Below are 22,741 nucleotides of genomic sequence, written 5' to 3'. Positions count from 1 at the left end.
ACTGCGAGAAAATAGACGACCCCGATGCAAGCATTTGATATAAGCTTAGGTAAACAACGAGAGAGGAAAGGAATTGAATTGCTTTCTGTAAGTATAATGTACTTTTTGTTGGTTTATTCCCGTCTTTGTTTGCACCTGTTAACTTTCTTTTTGCTTCTTTTCTCTGCCATATGATTGAGATCAACAAGGAAATTACACAGCAAATGTAAAGTTGGATTTACGCTTCAAAGCAAATGAGCATAATAGGAAAACTTTGATTACTGAAGATTTAAAAAGGTTACTTCCACTGTAGGCCTATATACAGTATACCATTTGAATTATTGTCACAATCCCCACCCCCCCCCCTTCCCACCTACACTATTTGAAAGATCATCATTATTTCGCCCCCCCCCCACTCCCCAAACATGCCCGATAGTCGGATAAAGATAGTCAGAAAGGTGAGCCGTTTAGCGTTCCATATATAGCTGCTTTAACATCTTTCAACATAAATGTAAGTTCTTGAAACAAGTACATAACCTCCTCATGATCATCCTTCTTCATGGTACACCACATTTTAGGTCGTCCGATTTTATTACAGAATTAAGAAAGAAATTTAGAAATTAGTCTCGGCATAAAGTAGGAATTTGAAGAAGAATACATTGTATTACCCGTAAGGACACTCCGTGAAAAAGAGGAGATGACCTTTTATATAAATAAATCACACTCTTTGCTTTCTTTTATCATGAACCTCACCAAACAAATCAATTTGGCCTTTCCATCTTTGAAGTTCTTTAATGAAAAACCGCTGGTGAAGAAAAAGGTAATGTCTCTCTCTGAATAGATCAGTTTTGTCATTTATGATCAAACTTAAAATCCTGACAGCTCATATCAATAAATAACAGTCGGAAATGTGTCGATTACTGGGTCTTAATCAGATTTGTCGGGAACGGTTGCAGGTGAAATTTCGACATTGGGTCGTTAACATTGCCGAGTGGCATACTGACCCAAAGTAACCCCAGTCGTTCAATTCAGATTACTGTAATCTTCAGAATACATGGGGAGCCGTTTTAGAGCCGTCATCTCGGACTTGTGCTTTTCTCTCTAGGCGACGAAGAGCAGGGTGTAATCTTAACTTCTCTGTCGCTTCTTTGAGGCAGAGAATCATAGCAATTTTGGCCAAGCAGCCGTGTACATATTTTGCTATCAGGCATTCGACGGTGGTCACGTGGTAACGTACCGTACTAAACTGACGCAGACAGCTATTTTATCTACTATTATTATAATTATTAATGTGTAGGGATATTGGATTAAACAGTGATTAAAATATCACTGAATTGCGTACATCGTCAACAACGAGTGACATACAAATATTAAATTAAAGCAGCATTTTGCGTTGGGTCGCTTTTTTCCACTTTTTTAACATGTGCATCGATTTTTTTGCATGTATCAATCATAAAACAGCAATCTAAGATACCATCCAAGTTTCACCCTGCCAAGAGCGTTAATTAGCGAGTAATTAACGATTTATGTCGATAAATGAGAAGAGTGTCCTCGACAAATTTCACAGTTAAAATTAATCGCATACAATTCCGCCAAACCCACTAGTTTGAATTCAACCAATCAGAGATGCAGGTTTAGTTATGAGCCGTTGCTAAAAATAGATTCAAGACTTCGCGTTGGTTGTACCAGGGAGTTGTTATGCAACTCCCTGGTACAACTGCCATATAGACTGTACACAAATCAAGCGTGGTGTTATATTACGTATCTGTCAATGACGTTCGTAGTGTTTAAATATTCATATTATGGGCGAGGTTTATTGGGTTCCCAACGGAAAATATCTTGGAGAACAACAAAGTTGAAAGTTGCAATTTTTTCGACTTTTATGCCACCATTTGAAGTAAAATATAATTAGATTAGCTAGTTATGTATGTCGTTATGGCAAAGTGGAATCAGTGAGGTTCAGGCGCGGCGGAACGGAAAAATTATTGGGGGGGCTAATGTGTGGAGACTATCTAAGCGGAGCGGCACCATCGGTTGGCGCGGAGCGTTCAAGAAAATTTTGGGTTTTTTCAAACCCCCAGATGGCCGGAAACGGCACTTCCCGAGTGTTTTATGCTGCGAATACCTAGCCCTAAAATATGGGTCTCAAGTCTGCAATTTCTCAGATTGCACGTAAAAGTCTGTAAAAACATTGTAATTTGTATATTCGATAGTGTTTTATGAGAGTAGTTATTACTCGTAGTGTACTCGCAAAGACGTTTTTGAGTGTAGTAAGGGCAGTGACGGAGCTAGGGGTATTGGTCAGGGGGGAAAGAATGGTCTGTAGGGGCGCTTTCGACACTATCTAAGCGGAGCGCCACCACAGGTCGGCGCGGAGCGTACAGAAAATTTTTGAGTAAAGTTACTCCCTAGATTGCAGGAAATGACCCTTTCCGGGCCTTGCTAATTTGCAGATAAACGGAGAATAAATAGGTGTCGTCGCCATTTTGTCGGAAAATTAAACCAACAGAATATGACAAATGTCAATAGGTATATGAGAGCGCAATAAAACAGTCAATAATCGCGAATAAGTTAAAAGTAGTGAAAAGCTGAAAAGGGCGCCAGCAGTCCATTTGAGTCCGTCAGGAGGGGCGAGGGATCCGCCCCCTGACTGTATATATGGACGCTCCGCCACTAAGTAAGGGGATGTTGGAGAACTGGCTGAAATGAGGCAAGTCATTGGCCTAAGATGAAGTTGTGTTACGCTTACCGGTACTCACACTAACTGCTTCCACTTTTCACGGGGCGTGAAGACGCGGTTGGGGTGACAATGTGGTCTATAGCCAGGGGACGGGCCGAGGGACCAGGGTCCCCCAGCAATTACTAAAATTATAACACCTATATAGTATACATGTGCATCGGACAGATCGACAAGTATGCATTGAAAAATGGGCAGATGCACGTTTCGGAGCCTTGGTATATATTGGGGGGGCTTATCATGCATTTGCCCCCTCAACTTTTTCATTGGGGGGGCTGAGCCCCCCCAAGCCCCCCCCCCCCCCCCCCCCGGTTCCGCCGCCACTGGTGAGGTTGAGAAAAATCATAGAAAAGGACGCAAAATGCTGCTTTAAGTGAATGATTACAAGTAAAACAGTCAATGTTTGCTTATAACCAGGACAATAATTACATACACACACACACACACGTGCTTATGCGTTCAATGAGAGTCGTGATGTGGCCAGTAGCCAAGGGATATCCAACTCTTTCAACCCTAGAAAAATATGCCAGATCCTCCACAATAACTGCCTCTCTATGTCCATTGATTAGAAATGTTTCATATCCCTAATAACAATTGACGCAGTGTCAACTTATTAACCAAGTTTTATCCTATTTCTTCTTGTTTACAGACGCACACAGTCCAAAGTATTTTATCGTAAATCAAATCTACGCCTCCTTCACGTTATTTTGTCTCCATTTCGTTGATTAATCTCAGAGATACAATAAACAGTTTAACATATTTTTCTTATGCCTTTAGTTTACATATACGTCGGCCTTGGCGTTATATTGTCAGATCCCGAGGGAAACTGTAACTAACCTAACATATCCCCATGTAGAACACTAATGACCTAAATATAAAATGACCTGATATGTGGTAATGACCAAATATTTGAAAGGTAAAAGCAATAATGACGAGGAGAAATATAGGGTAATTGCTTCCTTCTGTTGATGATGATTCTCTGTTCATTCTGTTTGTAATAGAAGTGTGGTTTTTCTCTCATGAAAACGTCATACGAGTGGATAGAAACGGTGATAAGAAAGCAATTCGATGTGAGGCGAGATAACTAGAACGAAATATTCACCTTTTGGTCAAAATTAAAATGATAATGAGACCATGGTGAGACCTCAGGATCTGATTTGTATCTAAAATAACTTAAATTACACACTTTTAGCACATTAATGATGTCACTTAACTCATCAGTGAGGTTCGTAATAAGGAAAAGGTATAATGATAAGCATTAATGAACCTCGAAAAGTAAGGAACAAATCAATATTTGTAAATATTATATTCGAAGTTAATGAACGGTTACAAGATAAAGCCTTGAGTCTTGCAATAAAAGTCTAGATTTTTAAAGAAAATGTACTCACATAATTTTATACCACCTCATTAAATGTTAAGTATAGGTGATTTGAAAACGATGTGTAATCATACACAAAACATTACTCGTGATATACGCTTTTCGTACTCAGATGTCAAAACGAGGCCAGGGATATTTTTGAGAATGTTTTTCATAACATGATAAAGAACTGGACAGAACTCGCAAAATTAAAAGGATTCCCAATAATATCGATATACTGTCAATTCCAAGTTTAAAAATTAACGGATTAGACAGTTATTTTTGTTATTGATCGAATATGCTTAAGAGAGATTTAATGTTAATCTACACTCTTGCTTTATTCTTACATTATAACATACCAATGGTAATTCCGAAAGAGAAAGTGGGTAATGACATATTACATTATCAGTTTATCTTAGGTTTGTCAGCGGGAGGGTCGATTTTGCTAAGTAAATATGAACTAGTTTCTCGGTCAAGTGTTGGACAGTTTAGTTAGCAGACAAATGGAAATAGGTCTTCATGTTGCATTCGTATTACCCAGCTTCGAGCAATGACCTTTTAATAAACAAAAAAACATTGGGGAAAAATTGGTTGAGCTCAACAAGAATATTTACAGATTACTAAAGACGAACTTAGTATATTATTACAAATTTCGGCGATATATTCCCTTGGTCAAACCTCCTTAATTGAGGATCAGCTGAACCGAATGAAACATTTGTTTGTAATTTCCTCCAATCAATAATAATTAACCCAAAGCCATCGGTCGGTTTCTGACGGCTTGTCTGTGAGAAAAAGGGATATTTTTTTCAAGATAATGCCTTTAACTATTTGGGAGGGAACATAAAATACATTTTGGACAATTTTCGAAAGCAATGAGTGCTCTGCCATGCCTGAAAGTATTTTAATTCAAAATACGTCACAAACCGGACTTTTAATGTGCCATCGAATGCTTGGCCTAAAGTACAGTATATGATGTTTTAACCACTGAAGATATAACTTCAATCATTGGCTATAGCGCAGTAGGTCATAGGGCGTTCGAAGGCCTGGATTCAAACTTTTTGTAAACATTTAATATGCAGTCTATAACCTGTGTATCGGCCTTTTTGCTTAAATTAGTGTCTTTTATACCAGAATTAACGTGCCAAGTTTCCCCAGAATGCAAGAGCCCCGTTGGAGCTCAAATTGAACTCCACTGGGACACATATCGTACCTTGATTTGGAAATAGTCCAGCGATAAGTTGGAAAAGACAGACTGTATTCAAATACACACTGAAGAGATCCTCGTCAATTGCCCATTAAATCAATTAGCTCTAATTAATTCAGTAGCAGTTACGTTCTTTTGTAAGATAAAGATGTATTCGTTTCCTCTTCGTGTCGAGTAAAGACGGACTTAGTATTACCCAGATTGGTAACGCATCGTCTAACCTGTACAGTTTGTCCAGTCACTTGGGAGTTCACACGGAGACTGTTCGTTATGCACCATCTGAACACTGGTAACTAAAAGCTTTGTCAACCTATTGTGTATTATACAAGCATGAGTCACAGCTGTCTTTTAAAGGGTAAAAAAGGATTTACTTTGCACCCTGCCGAAAGCAAGAGCAGTGTGTGAAGTAAATGGTATACATTACACAAATCACTGTATTTTCTTCAACGGAAAATTGTGGAATTGTATATTACAGATAACGTTTAAAACTGGTAAAATAAGTCGCAAAATATCGGCTCTAAATCAAGACCTTTGTACTTTGGTGCAAATATTCAATAAGAAGGTAAACAATTTTTGTTATCTCTCTCATATACTGCAAGATGTTGCTGTTGTTCCAGTCACTATATGCTAAGGGAAGCCATCGTTTATACGCACTTTTACGTGACATGTATATTCCCGACATGAGTTGCCATGATTTAGTGAAAGTCATCGAATCTATAAACAGTTACCCTTTAGCGGTATTACTGCGACTATGTTCAGGTTTCCCTTATCTTGTCAATATTCACTTATCTTCAAGTCAATCATTATATCCCACGTGTCGTCCCCATAACATTAGTTGCCAACAAATGTCCCCTTGTCTGTCAGATGTCTTTAAAATATGTGACAACTCCTGACAAGCAACGATATGATTCTATTAACTACTTAGGCTGATATCTCTCCTTCTTGATAACAACCTCGGTAGTTTGATATCAACGTGCGAAAGATTTTTACGTTGTTTTTGCTCAAAGATATCACTACATCTTTGATGCATGCATGAGTGAATCTATCTGCATTTCTCACACCATTCGAATAATGAGAACTTATATTTTGTTTGCGGGTATTCATTTTGAAAGAGAGCAAATAGCTGTCAATAAATTTACTATAGTATACCAAAGGTTCTGCGTATGAACATGTTAATTATTCAATTGGCATTTTGTTGGGTGTTATTCGGGTCCATTTCTATACTCTCCTCGGATTTCCAAACCTTTGATCCTCGAATTCATATTACCAATGAACTGTTCTGTCCTTCTATTTGTTTTACTTATATCCATAGGAGTTGGCAAGCGGCAATTCCATTCCCTCGGAAAATATATGTGCTGTGCCCTGTCTTGAAATATAAATATGAACTGGTTCAGTAATGACGGTTAATTCTTGTTATGAAAACTCAGTGGCGTAGCGTCCATACAGTCAGGGGGCGGATCCCCCCCCCCCCTCCGACGGACTCAAATGGACTACTGGCGCCCTTTTCAGCTTTTTACCACTTTTTACTTATTCGCGATTATTGACTTTTTTTATTGTGCTCTCATCTACCTATTGACATTTGTCACATTATCTGCAAATTAGCAAGGGTCATTTCCGGCGATCTAGGGAGCATCTTTACTCAAAAAAAATCTGTACGCTCCGCGCCAACCTGTGGTGGCGCTCCGCTTAGGTAGTGTCGAAAGCGCCCCTACAGACCATTCTCGCCCCCTGACCAATACCCCTAGCTCCGCCACTGTGAAAACTGGTTAATTATTTGGACAGTTATGGAATAACATTGCCAGTGACTATAAAGTATGTGTTAATGTACCAGTCCTAGAACATATTTTCGAGTAATGACCGTGTGTGTGTTTGTGGTAGTGTCATTGCCTTGTTGATTTGCTTTTAGCAGTAATGAAAATAAAGAAAAGAGTCTGCTTTAACCATCAGAAAAAATGGTTTAAGAATAACTCAGTCGTTTCTGTAACATTTAAGCTTAATATAAAATATATTATGTAAAATAATTTTTTACCTATTAGCATATCAATTTTGTATGTTAATTACTAACTATTTGCTTAAATTAATCATCATTCATTTTAGCACTATTTATATATTTCATAAAAATAAATTATTATAAGTTATTATGAACATAACTTAAAGTATTCAAACTCATGGTAAGTTCAACTAAATAAACGAAACGTCATCTGCCCATCCCATGACATCTCGAACTATAATGTTCTGTTTTCTACAATTCATTTGTTCATTGAAGTTCCTCACACTTTTATACAAGCTATCTCCGGATAAAGTGCTTCCAATTAGAGCGTGCGCAGAGGAAGTCAATGGAAATTGTCATATCTAGCCTGCGGTGAAATATTGAGTACAGCATAATGTATTTAAGTGTTCACCCAAATAAGATTCCATAGAAAAACCAAATAAAAGATCGTTACGCGTATAAGAGACGACCAATTAACAAATGGAACCAGCAGAAAAAAAAATAGGTTATAAACCTTCTATCTTAGGGTTTTTTTCCTTGAGAAACGTTCAAGCCGTGTTTCCATGACTTTAATTACCATGGAACTATGCTAAATCAATTAGTCTTCTCAGCGTTTGCTTCGGGGAACTTCCTTCGCCTGTAATATACTCTGGTTAATGTGAAATTTCATTAATCAATAAAGAAGTAATTACCGTTTAAAAAAAAAAGAAGAAGAGTTTCCTGAAGGAAAAGTCTTTGGGGAAAATTTGAATTTTTACCTCTTTCTCTTCCACAGGTTTCGATCAATGTGGTCTCTGTTGATTAGTTATCGTACATCTAGTTTGACTGTGTCATTTCAAATTGACGCTCTTTTTTTGATACCTATAATGAGATTATCACTGGTCTCTTGAGCTTTCACCAACATGTTAGGTGACTCTCTACCGAAAATAAAGTTGTTTGACTATTATAGGGTTCTTGTCAACATCTTGACAGAACAAAAAAAGGAGCATATGAACAAAAAAGAATATCGCAAATATAATAGTTCACGTTGTATGGTCTTTATAAAAAATATGATCATTAATCAAATATAAGGTAAAATTAACACTTCACCAGCCATTTAACCTGATTAAAGGACGGGTTTCATTCGTAGAGTACTTGGAAACGGATACAGAGTATTACTAACAAACAAATTTCTTGATATTTGTAAAGGCTTGGTGTTAATAAATTATGGAAATATGAATTATATTTTTATAGTTTGTCATCGTTTTATAACATAATTTAAACGCGGAACATATTTCACACATAAACTTTCTGTTGTCTTCATATTTCCAAGTTCTTTATGAAATAGGGGAATGTTGTGGTTCACCGGATACCATAAATATCTCAGATCATGTACAAAAGGAATTATATTTTAAACTATCAGCTCACAAGTTTTATCTCACTTCCTCTTACGATCAACCCGTTATTATCGTTAAGCATTTCCTCATTTTGTTATAAGCATCTTCACAGGACGACAAACATCAAAGGCACTTCTCTTGACGTCACATTAGATACAGGTATAATTGATACTACTAAGGGTTCAAAGCACCTCTTCCTACCCATGTGAACTCCCCAACCCCCACCCCACACCTACCCACCCTACCTCCGCCCCAACCCATACCTCCGCCGCACATGTCACCACTGCTATAAACAATAAAGCACTGTTTTGACGACTGCGTTGTAAAAGTGTTTTTCAAATTATATTTGAGCTTAAAGTTTTGATAATTTATTTTTTAGCAATTAAGAAACATTCCTAAAAGCAATGTATCCATATAACCTACACATCCATGTAATTACACACAATATCAATGTTGGTCTGGGAGAGATTATATCTTTGATCTAAAAGTGTTTCAACTACAAATTCGATAGTAGTTTCGAGTTCAATCCTATAACTTCAAGATCACTGAGGAACTAGGAGAAGTCAACATTGATTTAAGAGTGTTTAAAGGTAATGTCTTATAACCACCCCGTACAGCCCTAAGTTTTACCCGGACTAGGATCACTGAAATACACAGGATAATCCCGTTTACAAATATAAGAGTGTTGAAGTAGAAATTATGTTGCGTACGACATGTGTGTTAACGTGAAATAACTATCCATGAAATACAAATAACGTAGACTATTTCCACAATACAAGTGTACCTCAAAGAACATCGACAATTATTCTCATGAAAATGTAATCAATATATAGTAAAGTATCAAATAGCACTAAACATGTATTCATTTCAGAGAGCAGTAGTCTAGGTATAGTAGCAAAAAGAATCATGTTTTTAAACTAGAGTTATGTTTAAAACATCTGTAAACAAGTTCTAAAATGTGAGTTAGGTATGTCGTCATAATTATAAAAGTATTGTGAATTGGTTTCAGAAATGTTTATACCACATGAAACTATTTTCATTGTTAACGCTTAAGAAATATGATAACAAGTTCTCAGTTGTTTCAAGTTTGCTTGACAAAATATCAGTCAGTTATAATGTAATATTGTTTTAAACTTTTAAATAAGCACTATGAAAATATGCATTGATGAACCAATACCCGTAAAAAAAAAATATTTGTCAATGGTCAGATTTTATTTAAGTATGTGGGGTCAGGAGAAACAATTTATCACCAAATTGATGCTAAACCTTTAAGGTCATTCAAATATTCTGAAGGAATCTTTCATGCTCGTTATAGGACATTTCGCATCGACCTAATTAGATATAGTATATAATTTGGAAACGATGAATTAAATATACACTGCTAAAGGGGATTAGTTTACGCGTGTGAGTGAGATATTTGGTGTAGAAAAATATGCCAAGACTGACCTTTGTAACATCGTGTTTATTAGTGAGTGTTGAAACAAACGTCTTTCGAATTCCTCTGTGCTTTCTTTCAGATCAAATCTATTCAGTATCAACCGACCTAGTGTATTCAAAGTTGTCATCATTGTAGGAAAGGGTCAATGTCCATTATCTTTCTTCTTTTTTCTTTCTATATTACGCGACTGAATGACACTTGAATGGTGTTCATGCATAGCCTCCTTCACGCCCTGCTTCAATTTCATTAAATTGGTAATTTCGAAGAATTCTTTGAGTCTTTAACATCAACTGGTCTTGAAAGTTTATTGGAAAGGTCTTCATATTTCGATTAATCATTTATAGACCGTCAAAATGCACAGATCTGTATTCGTTGACCTACTTTCAACGTGATAATGATAGGAAAGTTGATAACTTTCTTGCAAGACGGCATTATATGATATACTGTTGCGTCGTTGGTATTTATGTATGCAATACTTTGATTGACTAAGTTGCAAACAAGTTAACTTTAGAACACTTATCGGGTCTCTTTCTAATCTCTAAACTTCTTCGAAACCTTGGTTTTATCATACACTGCCTTTGTTTAGACAATTCTAAATTCATTTCGTTATCATTACGTCATATTTCACCTCTAAAAACATTAATTTCTTATGTCTCTCAATCATAGGAGAATGCTTCTATACAAATATCATGTTTCGTTTTATTAGATACATTATTGATTCACGAACATATGAATAAATTCCACACCTTTCTAGGTAAGACCAACTATTTCACGGTGAGATTATTGCTTTTAAACGCGGTCGATAAAATGTATGTAAGTTCTCTCTGATTGTCTTTTATAATTAAGTTTTAATTATTTGTATGTTTTCAGTAACAGGAGAAAAGTAATTAAACGCGGATATTTATTTTACGTTGTTCTAGAGAATATTTTATTTTGGGTTTTGTAGGTAATGACCTTGTTTTATTTTGTATGACGTAATTCCGGTGTAATTGAAGCCATTTTCGTCATTCAGTGGAACAAATAACCTTTATAGATGTCATCGATATATAATAAAAAAAGACAAGGACATTTTTATTTAAATTTTAATAAGTTTATGAAAATATTTATTTTTGGATGAAAACAATTCCAAGGACACAACTAAATCTTCGAACAAAAAGCTTGCCGACACATTGACAAAGTTTTCAAATCTGAAATGAAATATTTCTCTGGCAATATGTGTCAAACATATCGATCTGTTAGCCATTGTTATAGGTTTGGATACAATATCTAATATTTACTAACAATCGTGTATGAACATTTCAGATATCTAAATTACTTATCTTTCTAGGTTGCTTTTCATTTAACGCTGTCACTGGACCTGAGGTCAATTACGTGAACGGTATAGAAATATGGTTTACTGCATTATGTATTCCCAACGAATGTGGGAGAAGCCCGGATGGGCTTACAACTTTCACGTCGATGGTTTCCATGCACTTCAACATTTCAACTCAAATTTGGAATCTTTTCAATTTAGAAAGTCATTTCAGATGGGGAAACCGTAGATTGCTCTTGGATGGAAAACCCACCTAATTATGGTCTGGCCGGGGGTCGAACCCCGATCCTCCCGATTGCTAAGCCTTATTGCTTCAAATGCCACCGCCTTTTTCCACTCGGCCACAGCACCGAACCTCATGCAGGAGTAACATGTTTAGATGTTGCAATGTAAAATCATCAGTTTCCATAAAACGCATACCCAAAGATCAACTACTGTTGTTGTCATACTTGTATACACGAAAAGACACCTATATACCTCTCCAATAACCTGGCGAATTCTAAACTGTCATAATGTTTCGATTGATAGACAGTGGGCATCACACCTGGTTTCAAATGTTTTCAATTTGTCCAGACTGTTTCAGGTGCAAAAGTAATATACGTAAAACGACTGGAACAATCGGTGCATTTACACTTTATATCTTCTAGTTTATACTAATAATAAAAATATATACAGAATGGCGTTTATTCGGAACTGCATATTTTCAACAATTTAATGAGTTATGGATCTAGAGTTGTACGCTTCTGTATATTAAACTACATCTTCGCAAAAAAAAAAAAACAGAGACTTCGATTTTATTCCTATTTTATCTCGCTGTTTTGTTAATGTTATTCATTCTTTCCTTCTTTTTGCCCTCTTCTTTGACTTTTGTCCTTATCTTCCAAACATTTAGCCATTTACTGCGTATGCGTTGTACATTGGGTTGTCTTTCACTGTTATTGTCAGCTGTAATACAAGCTATATTTGTTGAAGGATGCGATAAAATGAAGTATGTGTGATTGATAAGAGAATCTGTGATTACTTTTCTGGAGTGGAAAGTAAAGACAGATTGATAGAATGTTGACATTACGGTTGGTCATATGACTTAAGTGTTGCGTCAACAGTTATCATAGGTAAAGTATTGGAACTAAACAAATAAAACTATACAGTCAATTAAAATATGTCACAGCTACGGAATAAGGAGAATTTCTATGACTTTAACGTATCGGTTGTCACAGACTGCTTAAAACTGAATCGAACTGCAACGGTATGTAAGACAATAATTGCAGTCGCCACGTTAGAGTGGCTTCGTTGTGCTTGGTTTAGACTGAAGGGAAGCCGATGGGTTGGTGTTGAATATTGATTTTGGTAACTTCACGGTCTATCAAAATGCATATAGATTTTAGGATGGTATTTTATAGCAGGTAAGAGTCCCATACCAATATATCAACTTTCCTTATATACTAAGGTGTATTGTTTGGATGTCCTCCGATTTACTTTTCTTTGTACATAGGTCTGTGGATTGAATTAAGTGTTTGACCATGTATGATATTATTTGCATCAATGTGATTACGCCAACCAATGGACTGAACCATGAGAGAAAAAAAGTTCCTACAGCGTTCCTTCGACAATGTTCAAGTGACGTCAGCGATAACAAAAAGGAAAGCATAAGGCAGATAGTCTCCACAAGGGTTGTACAATTTACTGAAACATAATCAGCCCCGTTAACCTTCCAAAAACACGTGTTACCCTTTACTTTCAACTTTCTCACTTTCTTAAGTGTTTGTGTCACAGGCTTTCTTCCCGTATAGGTTATCGGTAAGTTTGTATATGTTTTACTGATTGTCTGTCATTTAATTATGTACAAACCTTGTGTTTTGTCTCCTGCAGCAGGTATTTTATGTATACACCACAGAATAATTAGTTACAAAACTGTTTGTGGTCGCGGCATCATCATGCAAATTACTTTTTACCACATTGGCGTGACAACAAATTTTAGACAGTTCACTTTACGAATATGCATTATTTGGGTATCATATTACTATTTTTGGCTTGTAATTGAAAGCAAAGTGACAAAGATTTGCAATGTATATGCAATTTTTATTAAAGTAGTTTTCCCAATGGGGATAATATCTGACTAAGCATGCTATGAAAAACATTATTTGATATGATCCTACTATTTTATATAAAATAATAAATAAAAAACTGTGATGATGGACACAGCGGACTTTCTTTCCATATACGACTCCTGGTTGTTTTCCTCCATCATTCTTTATCTTGCCTTTTCTACCAACAATTGTTACCTACAGTATCTGGTCGCAAATAAATGTAATAAACACAATCATAATATACTGGACTTGTTCTCTTTATACAAAAGACTGCCAACGGTTATTCATTCCGGTAGAGTCTGATACACTTTCATTAAAATATCAACCTCTACGACTCGATTGAAAATCACTCGAGAGCAAACAAGGCCACTTCGATTTTTCCTTCTTTTCTTCTCTTTCTTCATCTTCTTCTTTTTTCATCGTTTTTTGTTTTCATCGTTTTTTTTTGTATAGTTCGTGATGAAAGTCTTAAAAGGATGAGAACTGCGTTTTTATAAGACCTGGAAATATACTCATGAAAAGCGCTGTATCGATTATCAAGTCGTGATAAGTAGGGAAGCTAAGTCTGTTTGGTTTTACTACATGACCAAAGAAGAATATGACATAGAATCAAAACACAAAAAAGCTGAAAGTTGTTTATTCCTGAATGAAGCGCTATTTGTATTACTCTTAAATTAATCTTATAACAAGAGTACTTTAACCTTACTTGCATTATTTAAAAACAACATTCAATATTATGGCGATAGAAAATGCTCTGTGGGAAAGGCCAGTGAAAGGATGGATAAATTTCGAGCTCATGTCAAAGGTTTTGGATTTTCTGGTATATGATTCAGGGACAATAATAACTCTTTATGTGTTCATTGTTTATTGTTTACTTATAAATGGGATATGATAATCAGTATATGATATGACTTTGTTTAGTAATCTTAAAGTCGTAAAAAGTAACAATTCACCGTAGACACAAAAACATTATTGATATTATGGTTGCATTAATCTTGACCCCTTGACACCCCCCCCCCTCAACCCCTCACGACATCTCCCTGTCTCATTCTCGATCTCTCAATCTCTGTACCAATCTCATCTCTTTGCATCACACTCCGCTAATGAGATATAACTTTTAGAACTCTTGGTGACTTCACCATTAGCGTTTTCCTCTATACAATAGTCTGTCGGTGATTATTTTATAAGTATACTTTGTACTTGATTTACTCGTCCAATCCTTAGAAATGACGCATGTTCTTAGATGTACGACCATGGTGTAGTATACTTGCACGATTGGTTCCCTGTTCGTTTTGTCAACTGTGTTACCTATACCTATACTTGATACACGTATATAGGCACAAGTTTGGCGCAAGATATATATAAACATTGATATTTCAGCACGCATGCTTGACGCATGCTCAATGCATGTTTGAGGCTTGATGTGCGCGTGATTGAGACAGTAGTAGGCATGTTCAATAGGCTTGATGCACGCAATTTTCGGACGCCTGTTAGATGCCTGTATGCCTGAGGCTTACTGCAGGCGATATATACACCTACAACATTGAAACATATCCTACAGCCTGAAAGATTTAATGGTCATGGAATCGAATAGAAAGGTTAAGCAAATCACCAGAGAAAAATGTGTTTTTGAGGTGTAAAAACACACAATGTTAGCTATCGAATTGGGTTGTAGGATAAAAGGATTGATCGTCGAGATCCCGAGAGTTTTATGAACTGTATTTCATTAATTTATCTCATTTTAAAGAGGCATGTTGTATTTTAGTTGGATTCACCGATAAAACTTGAAAGTCTATTCTAGTCAACGGTTTTATATTAGATACTTATAGGGACGCCAGAGGCCTTAATGTAACAAAATAGATGGAACCGTTGTAAGGTGTGATGACTGCATTGTTTTCAGTTGGGGTTTTGACTGGCCAGGTTAGTCTCCGTTTTACTTTAAATCAACATCGGAAAAGAAATAGATAATTTTGATATTCGCATTTAAGCTGTATATTGCAACTGTAGTGTCGGTATAAATATATATATATATATATATATATATATATATATATATATATATATATATATATATATATATATATATATATATATATATATATATATATCACTTCAAATATGATAAGCTTCTTTAAACACACACTCAGTTACCGATTTGGTAAGGATCACTGAGATGAGTGAATATCACTCTAGTAACGGAGTGGCGGCATGGTAATTCACCTAAAAACTCGATTTCATTCTATAAAATGGCCCAAAATTTGCCCGACATTCATTCTGCAGGGGAAGACTGAAATCACGACTTGAAAACGTGATCATTGTGCACTAACAGTATATATATATATATATATATATATATATATATATATATATATATATATATATATACGCTGCAGCAATAATGTGCGACAAAGTTCGAAGTTTGATAACATTGAATACTGCCTTCATTACAGTTTATTTTACCATGTAAATTGGTCTTTACATCGTAACAACATTTTAAATTAACATAAATGTAAATATTCTTCAAAAATACTTTAAGAGATATGCTGTTACTTTTTGCCATTTTAAGCCTTTTCAGTAAAATCAAATTAAGCTTGAAACTGTACAGCGCTATAAACGGGGGGATCGCCTCACTGCCCAAACAAAAAAACGAGGAATAAAGGATTCATTTATCACTGCAGACTTACTGTAAGTAAGTAGAGTGACCTTTTGAAGAAATATGTTCGAAAGCAGACTAGGAGTACATGAGTCCGCACTGATACCCGCATTCCTTCCTCGTTCCCCCTACCCCCCCCCCCCACCTAATGGAGATTTACTCGTACGCGAGGTAATTCTTAAATCTAATAGTTACACATGTAGGTCTTAAGATGTCAGATTAAGCACACGTACTCGTACCCACGCTTAGAGCCTACACTTGCATTGGTACTCAAGCTACGGGAATTACAATTGTACTCATGTGCAGAATTTTGCATTCGTACCGCAAATCTATTATAAACTGCACATATGCAAGTTCCAGAAAATGCACATGTATTATTAGCAATGCAATATCTTTTCCGTTATCGAATACAATCAAATACCGCTCAGATCTTACGTCATCACACGAGTTGACATATGATTTTCAAAACACTGATTTCCCTTCTTGCTTGATACTTTCATAATCGATCTCTATTTTCCGCTTTTCTCTGTATTTTTATCTTATTTTCCTAACACACTCGGTATCACCTTAAATGTCTTTCTATTCTCGTTACGTACTTGATATCACTTAACACCTCCTCTCTCTCTCTTGTTAGTCATCCACCCTCTCGCATACCTCGCCTTCCTTTCATGACAAACAGTTTGAAGATTATGCAGGGAAAAGTGCAACCACAATATTTGTTATTTTCTTTCTTATACCAACCTAGAAAAATCGTACTCTGTTTATCTTTTCTTTTTTCATTGTGCACGAAATTTACAAAAAATATCTTCCTCGTCTAATCCAACCAAGTATGTTCTTTTAATTGCAACGGTAGTAAAATTGAAGGGAAAATAGTACATTTGTGAAGAAAATTGTATGATTATTCTGATTAAAAAAACGCAAAAGTTTTGGTGATTATACATGTAAATCACGACAGTCGTTGAGATTTACAGTCAATAGACTTTTTTTTCTGGTATGAGAGATATCTTCTGGTAATTAATCGATTAATCACATGTAACATATTTGAGTTTCATTTTCAGCAAAGCTATCAAGGTCCGCTTTATTTCATAACAACCTTCGGCATATATACAAAGAATCTCTATATTTTACCTTTTTCACACAAAAAAAGCTTAATTTCGTCCAATTATATTCCCAATCATTTCAGCATCACATATTAAAAATGATAATACTCTGGTAACAGAAATCTCTTTATTTTACTAACTTGGTCGGACAATAATTTTGTATCAACAGAAGGTGAAACAGCTTGGCACACCTCTTTGTAGAGCTCATGTTGTTACATATTTCATTATTTCAAACTCATATTTAATTTTCTCCATATCGCAACGTATCGTATTTGTAACCATTGTAGAACTAATACAGTAAGAAGGTATTCGAATGTCGCCTATACGCAAAGGCGTCAACATGCAGACATTGACAGAAAATAACATGTAAAAGCCTTTCGCGGCTGTCGCTTTTTTAATTCCTTCTTTCGACAAAAATCGTATAATTTAGAGGACTGTATTTCTCTCTAAGGACAAAGAAACTAATGGACTAAACAGTTGCCTGAATATAGTAAGTTCAATCTATTGTATTCATTTGTGTCCTAAATGGAATTTTAGATGACACGTAAGGCAGACACATTGCCACTAGCCAGCGTACATTAGTGTGATTAGGCTGCTGGTGTATACTGAGTCATAATATCAGCATGAATGGGGACGTAACAGGGTTTTTCTTCTCGTGTTATTGTTTTCTGTTTTAATATTTATATTATTATTATTATAATGAGTATTTTAACTTTCGATTTGTTCAAGCACGATCATCGCTATTCAAACTCCACATAGTAGAGTAGCTATAGTTTACTTTTTGAGCTAACATCTGACAAATCAAACTAAATAATATAAAGCAAAGTTAAAAAGAAAACAATGTTATCGTTTTGACATATGTTAGCACCATGCTAAACGCTTAACTTAACGCCAAGGCATATATGATACGTCTAAACTGTTACCAGCCGTCAATTCCACAACTGAAAGTGACAAATCCGTCTGCACTAAAGTGTGATCAAGTGACAGCGTGTTGAGACTCAAAAGCCAATATCCATTTTGATGGTGTGTAATACAAAAGGAGATGCTTCCGAAAGGCGTCGAAAGTATGGAAGTTCAAGTCAGAACAGGTACCGAGAATAATGAACTGGTAGCTGGCTTGTCAAATTATCTAGCAATGTAAATTACTTTAAAGAGGGCAGTAAGTAGAACATTGCGGTAGTAGTGAATAGATGTCAAATTTAACAGGGCAGTAGTATGATACTGAGGTGGTCAATGGACTCGCAAATTAACATTCATGATAATTGTTGAAGAGGGCGGTCAGTAGAACATTGCGGCAGTGAATGGATTGCCAAATTAAATAGGGCAGTGGTATGATACTGACTGAGGTGGTCAATGGACTCGCAAATTAACATTTATGATAATTGTTGAAGTGGGCGGTAAGTAAAACATTGCGGCAGTGAATGGATTGCCAAATTACATAGGGCAGTAGTATGATACTGAGGTGGTCAATGGACTCGCAAATTAACATTCATGATAATTGTTGAAGTGGGCGGTAAGTAAAACATTGCGGCAGTGAATGGATTGCCAAATTACATAGGGCAGTAGTATGATACTGAGGTGGTCAATGGACTCGCAAATTAACATTCATGATAATTGTTGAAGTGGGCGGTAAGTAAAACATTGCGGCAGTGAATGGATTGCCAAATTACATAGGGCAGTAGTATGATACTGAGGTGGGCAATGGACTCGCAAATTATTATTCATGCTAATTGTTGAAGAGGGCGGTCACTAGAACATTGCGGCAGTGAATGGATTGCCAAATTCAATAGGGCAGTAGTATCATACTGAGGTGGTCAATGGACTCGCAAATTAACATTCATGATAATTGTTCAAGAGGGCAGTAAGTAGAATTTCCATCGTCCTTCATGACAGTGCTGGAGAAACACGCAGCCTGTATAGGACGAAATAGTACGGTACGTAGTACGTAGTCAAAAAAACGTAGCTGGCAATAGCTACCCTGTTCTTTCAATGTTTGCCACGTTGTTATTGGTAGAGATGGGAATATGACTATAAACAATCGAATATCATATTATGTAACATTTTTTTCCATTTACTACGGAACAAGAAATAGAAAGTGATCAAATTAAGGGATATATTTCCTTCTATATGAATCGATCAATTTTCATATTGATCAGCACTGAGTCATATACCGTAATAATCACCTAATGTTGGATTAGAATTTAAGACTAAGCTCATCTTTAAACCGAATCCAAACGGCGTGAAAGTCGGATTAATTAAGAAATAAGGGACGTGATCAAGAAATTGGGATTTTACGACAACTTTTTACAACATGCTGTATAACCTCTAACCAGTTTATTTCTTTATGTATTTATTGCTTTCTTCCTTCTTTCTTTAACCGTATTTACATGAGTAAGTTCAACGTGATGTATTAACCATTAAGAACACTGCTGAAATGCCCTCCATCTACATGAAAAGTGACACAACATGACAAAACCGAGGAAAGCCATCCACGGCACAATACTTGGAGGACAAATCTATCACCTTTTGGGTTTAAGATGGTGTCATGTTCTAAATGAATCCAAGAAAACCCACAAAGCGCAGAGCAACGTTCATATTCGACCATTCCCAAAGTAGTAAGGGACTATCTGGTGGTGTTTACGAAGACCAAATTTACTCTGCGCTGTATGAAACACAATCTATAGTTTGGTCAATGCAGTTGATACGTCTGTTTTATAGTCAGGAGATATTGATTGCGTGTATCTATATTACTTACGGCGGATGAGAGTATTTGTTCAGCGATGTGCGGAGTAATACTGTGCTGCTTAATATATGTTGTAATTACCGCAATGTGAAAGTAGTAAAGAATGAAACTAATCCCCCAAAAGAAACAATTGTATCAATTTAAATTCAATAAGTCAGGCTCCGTGAATTTGCTTATTAAAGATATTAGCCAAATCTGAATATCGTGCTTGTTGAGACAAATATGTAAATTTGCGATGAAATAATATTGTGTCTTTTCAGTTTGCAAAATTATGGAATAATACTAATAACTATATTGTTACAAATGGACGTTCATGTACGAGAGGGCTGTTTGGATCAGCATTTCAACATTGGCGTTCAACTTGAACATTGTATAAATGATATATATATATATATATATATATATATCCTTTATTAAGTGCTTCACATGATCTCCGTGTTACTTTTTTACAGTAGCAATGAAATTGCTAATTTCGCATATGAAATACACTTTACTATATTATTATTGAGACATGATGAGACTTAAACTCTGATGACATACGAATTTTATAACATATTCTACTGAGAAACGATACGAAAATATGGTATTTCACGGTAAATATAGTTTACAAAACGAAACTAACGATACGCCAAGCATGTAGTCAGGTGACAGTGCGTTAATTAATAGCATTTTTAGGTATTTATATCGCAAAATAACCGTTATAAGGGAAGAAAGTTGACGACAAATAATCAAAATGTTACTCTTGATGCAAAAATACATAACAAACTTTATTTTTTGAATTTGGATATCACTCGTATAGAGAGCGTTTGCATATAGCGAGTTTCTATGTGTGTTTGATTGTTTATTTTTTATTTTATTTTTGTCTCGTTGTAATTCAGCTTTCTCACAATATAATTGTTCTCTAAAGACAATATTTCGTTTCGTTTCTTTCAGGAAATTGGTCTCTCATATTAGTTTTATCAAACTGTTTTTCTTTCTTGTATCAACAAGTAGCTTATATCTCTACCGAGTAAACGCAATTTTTTGTTAGTTCTGTTGGTATGCAAGCTTTACGATATATGGTTATAACACTTGGCAGCCCAATAATTCAGCAAAGAGCATAGCGTGGCATAAAATAATAGAAATTCAATCTTGCCTATTGAAGGCCCCCGTGGTCTTTGAGCTGACGTAAGCTAATTACGATAACACAGATGAATTGAAAGCAGTCGTGATGAAAGACAACTCTACCGCAACCATTTAACAAGAAAAGATATATCAAGCAAAAATGCTCCTCCTAATTGGGGACAAACGAACCTTTGAATGTTTCATTAAATTTTATTACAAATGTTCGTCTATTTCCAATGTATATTTTTAATCTTTTCTTTTATCAGAGTTATTGGTAAACGGTACGATTCCACTGACCATACATGTATAATGTAGCGTTCTAATATACTGATGTATAACACTGATGAAGTGATAAAATCAATTTACAAAAACAGAGAACAAGAACCAATATAGGATAAGCATAAACGGTAACAGATGGTATCTAAACATAAACCATTTAACCAACTGATAACCTGAGCATCATGGGTCACGAGATTTCGTTTTCATCAGATAAAGCTTTGCTTTTAAAGTTTTTTTTACGATGATGGGAAAGAAAGGTTTGTAAAACATATTACATATGAAAAATTAGTTCTACTATTTTTACAGCAATATTTAATATTTGGTCACTACTGTCGTGTGCTTTGTTAAACACCAAAAGTACTGTTGATAATCTAGAACAATATATTGTCAATGATTGTATTATAAACTGTCACCATACTAAGCCAGTTTTCAGTTTATAAAAATCTCTTTAAAAACACAACTCATTAAAGCTCATTCAATTGTGGCAGGCCTATTCATTTTTTTTTAATGTTTTCGGCTTACTTTTAAACCAGTCAGGCCATGATGTTTTTTTTTCCTGACAATATTTTAAACAAACATAACGCCGTTTTAAACTTCTTTTCTGATGCACATTGTTTGAATTTATGATGATAAGGTACTTTTCTTCATATTCGTCTCGTCACCATGTTCTAAAGTCATCTTCAATGATCAAACTTACCTCATTAACTAGATCTTCAAAATTTTGTTCATTTGGTTCTTGAGGGGCTCCGTTAAAGTCTCGTAAATCCAGACTTCTGGCGGCGGCCACTGTTATCACGATCCCAAACACCAGGATAACCAAATTCGTCTTACCTGACATGATCATTTCTGCTTCTGTTTTTAAGTCTTTACTTATCGTTTCTTTGGCTGTTTTCTAAGTCAAGAAGAACAAGTGATCTCTTTTTAAGGCCAAGATGTCGGTGTTAGTACTTTCGACCAAGGAAAATTGAAAATCTCTTGATACGGATTCTATCTTCACTTCGGCTTGAGAAAATAAAGATCTTTTTGAAAAATAAAACTCGATGAAAAAAAAGAGGCTCGATTTTCTTCCTCGGAGTTGAAAAGTGTTCTCGATGACGGAACTTTAATTAAGACTTCTTCGATCACCCACTTGTACTTCGACTGGACTGGAATAGAAAGGATCCGTTGTTGATTCCTTAGTTTTATAGAATTCACCTGACTATCGGAAGCTTATATCTACGGTGGCCGTTAAGAACCATCATTAAAATGAATGGAACGGCAACTCTTAACACAATGGAATGTTATTTGAAAGAGTTGAAAAGGACTTTACACTGTACTATATCCGGTGTACAAAGAGGAAACAGAATGTTTTATTTTAAATATGATTTTTTTTTTATTGTGAA

The 22,741-nt window shown here is 35.6% G+C and overlaps 1 protein-coding gene across 1 annotated transcript in view; it reads right to left on the bottom strand.

The window, feature by feature from the left end:
- The window catches only part of LOC139975934 (uncharacterized), a 55,615-nt gene extending 33,086 nt beyond the window's left edge, over positions 1 to 22,529 (bottom strand). Inside the window, exon 1 of the mRNA XM_071984230.1 lies at positions 22,057 to 22,529. Coding sequence (XP_071840331.1) covers positions 22,057 to 22,203 — 147 coding nt within the window. The 5' untranslated portion in view covers positions 22,204 to 22,529. The remainder of the gene's footprint in view (positions 1 to 22,056) is intronic.
- Positions 22,530 to 22,741: the final 212 nt, after the last annotated feature.

The sequence above is a fragment of the Apostichopus japonicus genome, chromosome 11 (assembly GCF_037975245.1).
Source record: "Apostichopus japonicus isolate 1M-3 chromosome 11, ASM3797524v1, whole genome shotgun sequence".
NCBI classification, from domain to species: Eukaryota; Metazoa; Echinodermata; class Holothuroidea; order Aspidochirotida; family Stichopodidae; genus Apostichopus; species Apostichopus japonicus.
This window is presented reverse-complemented; position numbering and strand designations above follow the sequence as displayed.